Raw genomic sequence first — 12,561 nt, forward strand, 5'->3', positions numbered from 1 at the left:
AGCAACTAGGCTATCTGCTCCAAACATTCAGTAGAAAGTTAAAATTAGTAAAATTCATAAAAGGAAATTAAGGTGAAACAAAAAAAAAACAAATAGCACTAAAACCAATTTTTACATCTAGTCTACATGGGTAAGAGAAAAACTACAGTAAAACAAGTTGTAAAGGACTTTCTGTAGCATAACTGTAATTATCATAACTTGCCAGGAAGACTAACAGTTAAGTTCAAAACCACCATTAGTCACCTGAAGTTAGCCTTTCCAGTCCTGGTTCCGAGTTATTTGACGTTATGGCCATTTTCTGAAAGTAAAATACTACAAGTTTTAAAAGACATGTAGCAAACTTTAAATTATAACTCACCAGGATGACTAATGGATAGTTCAAACAGCAGCATTAGTTATCTGAAGTTGGCTTTCCAGTCCTGGTTTTGAGTTATTTGACGTTATGGCCATTTTCTAATTTCAAATCGAACTAGATGGACTTTGATTCTCAAAAGGAAATCATATCAAAAAAGGTCTAATGTATAAATTTAAACATTTAAATAGCATTAAAAAGATTAATAGCCTTTAAAAAACTAAAAGCATTTCTACTAATACTGTCTAACGTTATGGACAAACCTCAAGACAAAACATGTTTAAAATGGTGCCGTTGTTGAGAGTCCTAATGACAGCAATACAGTAAAATGTGGCTTATTGTGCCCTGAGTTTTACACAGACAACACATTAGTGCATCCATCACACATAAAAGAAAACAATGAGTTAAAAAACTGAGACCAATGTCCAGTTACAACAACTTACTCTTTCCAATCCTTACAGTAGCAAGATGGCCAAAGTCCAATAGAGAGTTTTATTTGGAAAAGCTTGTTTTCACGCTGTTCACTCCAAGTCGTCTGCCAACTGGCATGGAGATGAGCCTTGAATACAGAACCATAGTCCATGTATGGAACAGGCACAGCAGTGATAGTGCCAGAGCAGATAAATTTAGTTGAGGTGTCAGCAAGCTCATTCCCACGAATACCAACATGGTCCAGTATCCAGAAAAACTGGATAGAAGTAGATGTTAAAGAGAAATGGGCCAGTCAGTTTTGAATATTAGTGAGAACAGGGTGTGAACTAACGTGAAGCAATTCCAGGGCCAGTAGAGAACTAAGCAAGTCAGTATAAATGGTGGAATTTGAGTACTGCTCAGCTTCTATATAATCCAGGGCAAAAGAAATGGTGTACAGTTCAGCAGTGAACAGAGAAACTGTAAAGGGAATTCTATGTGCAACCACCAAACCATAACAAACGATGGCAGAGCCCACACAGTCACCTGATTTTGAACCATATTTATAAATAGGAATGGAAGGATGGTTCAAAAGATGTTCAGCAAATAACAGACAGTATTTCCAATTGAGAGTGTCTGCTTTTCTCAGCTGACTTAAAAATAGGTCACATTTGAGGACTGTTAGAAGCAATGGAGGGATGGGTTGACCAGTGGATAAAGCAACGTTATCAAGGATAGAACCAATTCATACAACTATGCCTGGATACAAAAGCCAAAAGGAGCAATGGCAGATCATTTGTTCTAAAAAAGCATGGCCCACCGAGGAAGGAAAACACAACCCCAGTTGGGATGCTTTGGTGAGGAACAAAGTTTCAAAGCATATAGTAAAGGCAGTTGCAAATGGCAGAGATGCAAAGAAGGTTCATTAGACTCTGTGTAAATGCTCTGAACTGGGGTTGTGTGGAAAGCCCTAGTGCAAAGCCAAAGTCCTTGATGATGAACGGGGTTTAACATCTTTAAGGTTGAGTTCCTGGCAGAGCCACAGACCAGTAATCCATAGTCGAGTTTTGATCTAATAAGAGCATGATATATCTTTAGCATCGAACATCAATCTGCTCCCCAAGTGGTGGAAGATAGGATATGGAGGATGTTCAATGTTCTTGTACATTTGACCCATGGCTGCTTGATGTGTGGTATAAAGGTCAGCTTATGGTCAAAAGTAAGTCCCAAGAACTTTGTCTCAGGGACCACAGGCAGCACAACTTCACCGACACAAAGTTCAGGATCAAAGTGAATACCCGTTGGCATCAAATGTGCATGCCAATGGTTTGAGAAAGAGATAAGTTAAAACTGTTTGCTGTGGTCCACTTCAGTAAATTATTATGGGCAGTCTGTAGCTGCCACTCAATATAACTCATGTTCAACAACTGACATGAGATGTGAAAGTCGTTGACATAGAGCCCGTTTGCAACAGTAAGAGGGAATTGTTCAGTGATGGCATTAATCTTTATACTGAAAAGTGTGACACTCAAATACAGCCCTGTGGGACTCCAAGTTCCTGTAGAAAAGAATGGAAAAGTGTCGAACCCATACAAACTTGGCATTACCTGTCCATTAAAAATTCTTAATAAATGGCCACTAAACCCATATATATGGAGGTCTCGCAAAATGCCATAACTCCATGTTGTATCATAAGCTTTCTGAATGTCAAAGAATATTCATACAAGACATCCTTTGAGAAAGGCTTCTCTGATTGATATTTCAAGTCAAATCAGGTGGTCCATGGTGGAGCGCTGTCATTGGAACCCACACTGAGTGGCTGAGAGGAGGTTGTTTCATTTGAGGAACCAAACAAGACAAGCATTAACCATCCTCTCTAAGGTCTTACAGAGACAGCTTGTCAAAGCAATTGGACAATAGTTTGAAGAAATCTTGGGATCCTTTCCAGGCTCAGAGAAAAGTAGGACAATAGCCTGGCATCAGGCATCAGGAAAAACATTCTCCTGCCAAATCCAGTTAAAAACAATCAGAAGAATAGCAAGAGAAGCAAGAGATAGATAACACAGCATTTCATAGTGTACATCATCAGGGCTGACCGACATACTGCCTGACCAATGAAGGGCCAGTTTGAGTTCCACCAGTGTAAAAGGACAATTTTTGCCATAGAAACAACCAGCTCAAAAGGAAAAAGTGATCACTGTGCCCAAGTCTTGATGGCTAAGAAGATGAAGGAAGAAGCAGAAGTGCTAAATACCCAACAAAAGCTTTCAATCAGAGTATCAGCAATGCTCTGGGTATCAGCTATTTCCTGGCCATCAGAGAGCAAGATCTAGAGAGGGACAGAATTATATTGCCCACTGACCTTTTGAACCTTGTCCCATATGACTTTGGAACTGGTGGTAGAATATATGCTGGTTGTGAACTTAATCCAAGATTCCTTCTGGCTTTGATGTCTTACCCACTGAGCATGTGCACGGGCCTGATAGAGAGTGATGCAGTGCAAGAATGTAAATACTTATGAAATGTATCCCAGGTCCATTTTTGAGCCTTTCATGCCTTGTGGCAAGCAGGATTCCACCATGGATGAGGGTATCATGGAAAACATGTTGAGGTTTTAGGAATACATTGAGCAGCTGCCTGTATAATACAGTTGGTTACTTCTGCCACACGGTTGTCTATTGATGGTTTGCAGATTATGGCAGGATCAAGTTCTGCAAGAGCAGTGAAAGAGAGACAGTTTGCTTGATTCAGCCTCCACCAGGGCACATGGGTCGGGTGGCATTGACTACAACCAATCTCTCTCAAAATTATGAGAAAATTATCACTGCCTCATGGATTATTGTCAACCTTCCATGAAAAATGGAAAAAATAGTGAAGGGGAGCAAATTGAGAGATCAATAGCAGTAAAGGACTGACTAGGTGCATGAAAATAAGTAGAGGAACCAGTATTGAAAAGAGAAAGGTTGTGATCAGAGAGCATACGCTTTACGGAGTAACTCCTCCCATCAATATCAGCACTTCCCTAGAGGAGATGATGTCCATTAAAGTCTCCCAGGATTAAAAAGGGAGATTGCAACTGTTCAATGAGAGCATCAAGGTCTGATTGATCATACATTTCTCCAGGCAGAGAGAACAAAGAGTGATGATATGACCCAAAGAAACATGGATAACTATGGCCTCCAAGGGTGCACTGAGTGGCAAAGACAAGGTGGGCACATGCTGATCAACCAACAATGCTACCTGTCCATGCATTTGTCCATCACACAGCCTGTCATTACTGTGTAAAGAAAACTGCAGAAAGGTCACTGTATCAGCAGGTTTCAGAAATGTTTCCTGTAAGGAAAGACATACAGGATGATAGGAAACAATCAGTGTTTTGATGTCATCCAGATTAGAATGTAAACCCCAACAGTTCCATTGTATCAAGGTGGCTATTTTTATTTGTGTGTAGGTGAATTGGGTGGAAAACCATTCTGTTTATGACCACATCTTTTTTTCTTTACTGTCTTTATTCTAAGGAGGTCTATCTGCCTCCATGGATCCTGCCCTGGGTTGATTGGGCAAGTCTTTGCTGTTGGAAGAGGATTCCAGCGATGGAGGACATGAACGAGTGATCATTTTGCATCTTAGGGCGGGAGAAGAAGATGTACCCAAGGAAATACTTATATCAGGAACCAAAGGAAGCAAATCTTGGGATTTGCTGGAATGTATGTTAGGGACAAAGATGGGTGTTGAAGTTGACTCATCAACTTTCTTAACTGTGGAGGTCAAAAGACTTTTAATTTTGTTTGAAAATGATTCTTTTGGAGGCACAGAGAGATCCATCTGCACTCCCACTGTAGTAGTGGAATGAAGTGCAGCAGCATACATCCAAGATAAAGTGATGGACAGCAACTTTCAAGCCTCAAAAAAGTAATGTTTTGAATCATTTTCAAATGCTGCACCTCTTTTTCTTTCAAGCATTTAGCACAAGAATGAAAGTAGGATGGGTGAGAGCCATTGCAATTGATGCAATGAAGGTCCATTTCATACTCACAGGCATCATGGTCCTTGCCACTGCAACAAGCACATGTTAAGGAATCATGACATGGCATCTTTGAGTGACTGAACTGCTGACACTGAAAACATCTGAGAGGGTTTGGTATGTATGGCTGTACCCTGCAATTAAGATAACCTGCTTTGATGGTGGCATGTGGATGTGGTGATGCAAATGTTAGAATGAGGACATTGGTCAGCATTGTAATTCCATCTTTGCGAGTGGAGATACGCCTCACTGCAGAAACTCCTTAGGTGGAGAAACTAGCAAAAATCTCTGATTCAGGAATGTTCTTCAAATCCCTCTCAGCAATAACTCCTTGTGATGAATTCAAAGTAGCATGAGGTGTAATCTCAATAGGAATATCCCCAGTCACCTATGAATGCAAGGGGAGTTCACTGTGTTGAGATGTGGATGTTTCCACCAATACATCACCAGAATGAAGCTTCTTTAGAAACTAAGGAGAGCCAGCATGTCCCTCTAGTACCTGAATGAAAAAGGAAAACATTTTCCCTAAAGGTTTGTCTGAAAGAGAGTGTAGTATAAGAAAATGAGGTACAACAGGTGTCGGAGATGTTAAAGAGTGCTGCTCAGAATCTTCAAGGCATGGTCATTTACCTATGGACTGTGTTTTCACTATTTTATTTAAGATTTTAATTAGAGGATCCATAATAAAAAAATGAATATTTCAGTGCCCACTGACCCCACATCACCATGGATCCCTACAAGGGGATGCATTACAATGCCAAACAAGGACACTGCAGCAATGCCAGTGTTTCGTGAGCACTATACCCATACACCAGCATCAGATACAATGTCCACAACACCTGTTGAGAACATCCAACACTGGTACTTGGTTGACCCTAGCCCTAGCCCAAGTGAACCAGCCAACTAACCCAATACTTGAGTTACCCAGTAGTCTGCAACAAAGGGAGTTCACAGATGTATAATGTGGGAGAGTTAAGCTCCAATTAGACAACAGACAATGTATGGCTCCAGCTATATGTTGCCTCAGACAATAGTCAGCTCCAAGGATGGGGAAGTAAAACACCGGATAGTTTATTTTTGTTTATTTGTTTGTTTTTGAATTTTGTGCAAAGCAACACTGGATAGTAACAAAAGGATTAGAAACAGAAGAAAAAAGGGGGGAGTTTACCAGACTGTAGAGTTTTAGAAATCTGGTGAGGACTCTGGTACATAAAAAGCCAATAAAGTTGGTAAAGGTGATTGCTAATGAGATGCATCAGCCCAAAGAAAGGGTGCAACATAGAAGACCCCAAGAGTTGAACATCAGAAAGTAAGGCAACCCAATAAAGTACATTGCAGAAACAAAGAATAAAAGTTAAATTGGACACAAGAGAAGAAAAAATTGAGGTCAAGGTGGGAAATAATGATGTATAATTTTATCAAGTAAAGCTAACAGAATCAGAATGTAAAGCCTCAATAAAAAGGTGAACTGTAAACAAGCAGCAAAGTTGAGTAAGAGACAGAGACATGTAGATGGAAAGAGAAACAAATAAGAAAAAAAACAGGGAATTCCTCAGCTGAAACAAGAGAATTAACTGATGGAGGCTGTTGCAAAACAAAAAGAAAAAGTAGCCCAAGATCGAGTTAAAAACAACAGGAGAAAGAGAAAACCACTTACATACCCATGCAATTCAAGCAGTGGAAGCTAAAGATGGGATTACCTGATTCTTGTTGGGAAGAAAGAGCTTGAAGCAAAAGCAGACATGGACACAACATTAGTGAAACTTATTGAAAGATAGGACAAATTTAGTTGTAAGTTCAAGAATCATCGATCTGAGATCAAAACAAAACCAACCACCTGGTGAAAATACTAGATACATCACAAACCACCAGTACCCCAGTTGACATTACAATATTGGATAACTCCTGGTAGGAGTGCCATAATCCATATCTATGAAAACAATTATTGGCTAATGATGACACTATAGAGTATTTAATGATTGTTTGTTTCTGAATTTTGCACAAACCTATACAAGGTCTATCTGCACTAGCTTTCCCTAATTTAGCAGTATAAGACTAGAGGAAAGGCAGCTAATCATTACCACCCACCACCAACTCTTGGGCTACTCTTTTACCAATGAATAGTGGGATTGAATGTCACGTTATAATGCCCCCACGGCTGAAAGGACAAGCATGTTTGGTGTGAAGGGGATTCAAACCCACGACCCTCGGATTAGGAGCGAAGTGCAACCTGGCCATGAAACCTGTATTATAGGTTAAAAGAAGAAGAAATGGTACTACCAAAAAATCACAAGTAATGGGAATTGTCCCAAAACTAAAAATTTTATTTAAAAAAAATAAAATTGAAGATGCTTTATCAAGTCAAAGTTCCAACCGAAATGTTTAAACTTTTATATATTTTTTTCTCATTATCATGAAAATTAATGAAAGGAAGATTACATTATGAATAATGCAAAAAAATGTCATTAATTCATACAAACAATTTCTGAACAAAGCAGTGCTGAGAAAAGGAGGAGTCTTTTTTCAGCTACTAGTGCTCATGAGGATTACTACAAGTGGAAGATGTTATCCTTCTATCAGTGGAGGAGTATAGTCTGGTGATGATTACATCACAGGTTGGTACCATCTACATTAGTAACATAGGAGTAGGAGCTTCATTTAAGGCCTGTGGCATGTGTGAAAATGTTAATGGTAGTTGTGCAAGACCAAAGTGACTTGTTTTAGAGAAAAATGGTAAATGTTTCTAAATATAGCCTTTAATAAAACTATAACAGGTACATCAGAATAAGATCTTCTCTTTGAAGTGAACCAACCTTTAACCAATGGTAATATGAAGTACCTTATAATCCTAAAACCTTGCTTTTAACCAAATAGTTATTTCTAATTTATCGTTAATACCATATATATATTATGATTAATTGACAACACAATAAGACTTTACAGTTTTGTAATAAAAAGAAATACTTGTAACACTGTGTGCTAATGTACAACTTAAACAAAAATTTAATAAAAAAAACAACAGGAATGTCTTTTTTTTTTTTATTGACAGTCACATGAAACACCAACTGCACTGCAGTAAAGGTAAAAACAGTTAACTTTAAATAACCAAATCAACATATACCAAGTTGAAATATTAAAAACACATTTTACCTGTTTTTCACATGTTTCCAAAAAACAGTTGATTCTTTTAATCATTTCATCTGCTTCGTCATCATACTCTGAAATTTTTTTTCTGTAAAAATCTAAAAGCTCTTTAGAAGGATGCAACTGTGCAAGCCTCTCTTCTACTGTTGGTAAAACAAAATTATCTCCATACCTAGTCTTGTCACTTATAGAAGGTCCTGAAAACGGTAATTCATCAGGATAGGTTTGAGTTTCTTTTGCCTTGGTGTACCGCACTGATTTTGGAGGCTTACCTCTGAAATAAATATTGTAAAGACATCCATATACACATATAAAGGTCATGATGCACAGCCACATGAACAACTTAGAACAAAATAAATGTTACAATTGTCAAATGAAAAGGCAATAAACAAGCAGTAAGTACAACATTATATTATATAAATGCATGTACATAAACAAAGCATATTTATAAAAACAAAACAGTTTAATATAATATAATTACATACTTTAGAATGACCTGAAGTATAATCTCTGGTAGAAAAACACACAAAGAAGAAAACCTATACTTAAAATTATTTTCTGGTTATGTCCATTTACAAAGAAAAATCAATTACCACACTTCATAGGAACATTGTAATACCAGGTAATTCAGTCAGATGAAAAAAAGCCAACAATAGTTCTCTTGGTTCCAACTTTTCAAGTGTGAGTTCACAACAAAACAAATAGCCATGATGATGACAAACCCACCTGAAGTAAATGTATTTTCTAGACAGCTGGTATGGGTATTAAAACTTTAATTAAAAATACAGTACAGAACAACATTTTGACTTTCTTAGATCATCTTTAGGTTATCAAAGAGAGTTAACAAAGCTTTTAAGCTTTCAGGTGAAGAGAGACTACAGAAGCAGTTTAAAACAAAGTTACCAATAGCTCAAACAAATGTTGAAAATAACCAAGTTTGTAAACTATCAAAAACATTAATAGTTGAGGATACTATTGGTGATTCCTATCAATTATAAAATCTACAACTAATTCATTGCTATCAGTACATTCCAAGTCACAATCTAACAACAGTTTGATGTGTTATTACACTTCTAATTGTGGCTTTTTTTTAAGCATCCATGTGGGTAAATAACTATTTTCACAGTGTGCAATCAAACTGTAGCTCATTAGTTATAGTACATCTATAACTGACACATTTATAATAATAAAATAGTATATTTCTCTCAAAAAATTACACGTATTTTATGCAGATACACCAGCTGTCTAGAACACTGCAGTATAATTACTGAAACAAAAGAATGTAGAAGTAAATAATGTTAAAAATTGACTGTTCATCAGAAAAGCTGTTTATTACTAATGTTATAAAGAAGTTTGAAGTTTAAAACAGACGTATGACCTATTCGGAAATTCACACCCCTTCAAGCTAGATGCAAAAATGAAATACTTAGCAATATCAAACGCTTAAATAAAAAAACATAAGGTACATAACCTGTACAACAGGTGAGCTGGTTAAACCTGTGAACAGTTCACAAGTTTAGAGTGAACTATGTGTTAGAGGTTAGTTCCACTTAAGCAGGTTAGTTAACAGGATGTTTAGGGATGCTCCAAGTATATTCATTAAAGTAGCTTTAGAATAGATGTTCATATGCAAGAGGAAACTTGAGAATATACTAATTTAGAGCAAGGCAACAAGTAATTTGGAATAATAAGATTCACAGATTATATAAACATTTCTAAACTCTATCATATTTAAAGATAAATATAATAAGATTAAGAATAAACTTATTACTGTTCTAATGTTAGGGGTATTAGGAACAAAATATCAAAATTCCAGGCTCTTGTTGACATAGAAGGCTATGATATATGAAAAATGATTAAATTTAATTGGATATGAAAAATAATGACACAAGGAATTACTTTGAAACTCTGGATTATAAACTTTTTAATAATAGCAGGCTTTTTATGAAAGGAATTTTGGTGGATCTGTGTTATTAGAGATGAACTATGCCATATTAGGATTGATGACATACAAATGGTAGTCAGGAGGTTGAATCTTTTTAATCAGGGATTATGAGAATAAAAGGTTTAAACTGGCAACTGTTATAAACCATTTGTCCACAGTGAAAAAGGTAAATGTGAAATTGTACAATGAGATCATGGCTGCTATTACTAAGAACACTGATTTAATAATTTATTGGAATTATACTAAAGAGGGGAGGGACATTCATTGAACTAACTGGGGCGGTTTTATTTACAAAATGGTCAGAGAGCCAGCCTGTAGGAGAACCATCTAAGATCTATATTGTTAGTAAATTGGGTTATAGGAGTGTTATTTCAGTTATAACTTACTAATACTGATATTACAAATGTTACTGACAGTAATTATTGAATAAAAAAATTTTTAAAGACAGATTACTAGCACTATTACTAGTATTACTGATTATTACTATAGTATATTATAAATATATATAATACAGAAAAATTACTCAGTTTATACTTTAAATTAAAAACTTATGAAGTATAATAATACCAACACTAATGTCAACCTCCATTAAGAATATTTTCTATTGAGATATTATAAACTGTTATAAATTATGTTTAACTGAAATAACAGTTTTAACTTACAAACAAAAGAATATCTACCTATAGTTAGGATTTTTGTTCATTCCAGCAGACCGAGAAACTGCCATTTTTAAACATTGCGCTGTTTAAAGCGCCATCTACGTCCATGTAAAATACAAAGTACATATTATTTTATCGTGCCTGTCAGTTTTACGTTGATTACAAAAATTTTCTTCCGTAGAGCTACTTAAAGACATCTGTTTTGATCAAATAGAAACGAAATGTGTTTCTAAATATAAACATTCACGGAGTATTTTGTTAATTATATTATATTAATTGACCCGTTTATTTGAATTTTCCAAACAAGTAATCCAAAAACGAATTAAGTAAGAAATTCTAGTGTTGTTTTTCTTTAATTGGGCTAGTTATTTTAAGTTATTTGGTGAAAATATCTTTAACTGTATCGCATATAATTATAACAAATTAGTCATCTGTGTATTTGTAGCTCTAAATTGACAAATAACGTTTTCACTTTCATATTCAACAGATTTACTCGCTCATTCCAGTACGATTAAAGTACAAATAGACTTACTTGTACAACTTCATGACTATTCTATCGAACAACCCATGTATACGTTAACTAACACTGATCCGCATACTCTACTGAATGACTGGACTTATACCAATTGGACAAATAAATAGACTCAATATTCCACTGACCCTCAAATTTCTAACGTAGTCTTATCAAATAAAATTGACTGTCCATTACCTAAACCCAGCTGCTCATCCATTTGTTCACGAATTGAAACCACAAATCACAATATTTCATAATCGTTTTTTTCTGTCGTTACGATATGATCTTTAACCATTGAACTCAAAATTAAAGAAAGTTTACTCATAGCTCAAGATTTCTCTACTCTTATTGACTTACAACTCTTCTTAAATGTAAAATTATTTTAAATTTACACAATTAACACTCTTCCGTTTCGCATTATATTCCACAATAACACGTTTCATTTCTTCTTTCATTTACCACTTTATTCAATAACTAAGCATACCAGTTGTTAATGATACAACAGCATTAGTTAATAAATATATCTATAACATTAATTTCCAATTTTGCTGAAGTTGGTATATTTGGAAACGTTCGAAAGATGCAAATAAAATGTTTTGAATTATTTCAACTGTCTTCATCGTCATTATCAGACATCGTTTTCTCCATCAAAAATTCATTATCAAAGTAGTCTTGTTTCCAAACACTTTGTAAAGTATCTCGATCACTATAATATTCACGAACATTGGAAATATTCTAGGATTACTTTTATAAACCTGCCTGTTCTTAACATTACAGGCATGGCCAGGTGGTTAAGGCGCTCGACTTATAATCCGGGGGTCGCACGTTCGAATCCTCCTCCTACCAAACATGCTCGCCCTTTCAGCCGTTTGTGTGTTATAATGTCACGATCAATTCCACTATTCGTTGGTAAAAGAGTATCCCAAGAGTTGGCGGTGGGTGGTGATGACTAGCTGCCTTTCCTCTAGTCTTACACTATTAATTAGGGACGGCTAGCGCAGATAGCCCTTATGTAGCTCTGCGCGAAATTCAAAAACAAACATTACAGATCTTTTAGTTAATATATATATATATACATACATTAAAAATATAGTTTTGCGACAATATATCTGTGTGATATATCGCCCCCCGCTAGTACAGCGGTATGTCTACGGATTTACAATGCTAAAATCAGCGGTTCGATTCCCCTCGGTGGGCTCAGCAGATAGCCTATGTGGCTTTGTTATAAGAAAAACACAAAACACACACACTCTCTGATATAAATATCTAAAATGATTCGTTAAAAATATCAAGTTCATCAGATCCACAACTATAGTTCAGTGACATTGAGTTCAGAAGAAAAATATTTATTTCCCCCAAAGAGCCTTGAGGTAAAAACCTTCCCATTAAACCTTTTTTTTTCTATGTTTCAGAATATTTTTCCATTAAATATTTCAATACAGATATTTAGAGAGCGCTGGGGTATCTGAGTCAACCATTACAATGTCTCTGCTTTGTTCAGTACAGAGTTAG

At 35.9% G+C, this 12,561-nt stretch overlaps 1 protein-coding gene across 1 annotated transcript in view; it reads right to left on the bottom strand.

Moving 5' to 3' along the window:
* The window catches only part of LOC143235992 (coiled-coil domain-containing protein 77-like), a 31,320-nt gene extending 20,641 nt beyond the window's left edge, over nucleotides 1–10,679 (bottom strand). The window contains exons 1-2 of the mRNA XM_076474150.1: nucleotides 10,557–10,679; nucleotides 7,938–8,205 (exon numbers count right to left, since the gene is read on the bottom strand). Of these exons, the coding sequence (XP_076330265.1) occupies nucleotides 7,938–8,205; nucleotides 10,557–10,603 (315 nt within the window). The 5' untranslated portion in view covers nucleotides 10,604–10,679. The remainder of the gene's footprint in view (nucleotides 1–7,937; nucleotides 8,206–10,556) is intronic.
* Between the last annotated feature and the right edge of the window lie 1,882 nt (nucleotides 10,680–12,561).

Source organism: Tachypleus tridentatus, chromosome 13 (genome assembly GCF_004210375.1).
Source record: "Tachypleus tridentatus isolate NWPU-2018 chromosome 13, ASM421037v1, whole genome shotgun sequence".
Taxonomy (NCBI): Eukaryota; Metazoa; Arthropoda; class Merostomata; order Xiphosura; family Limulidae; genus Tachypleus; species Tachypleus tridentatus.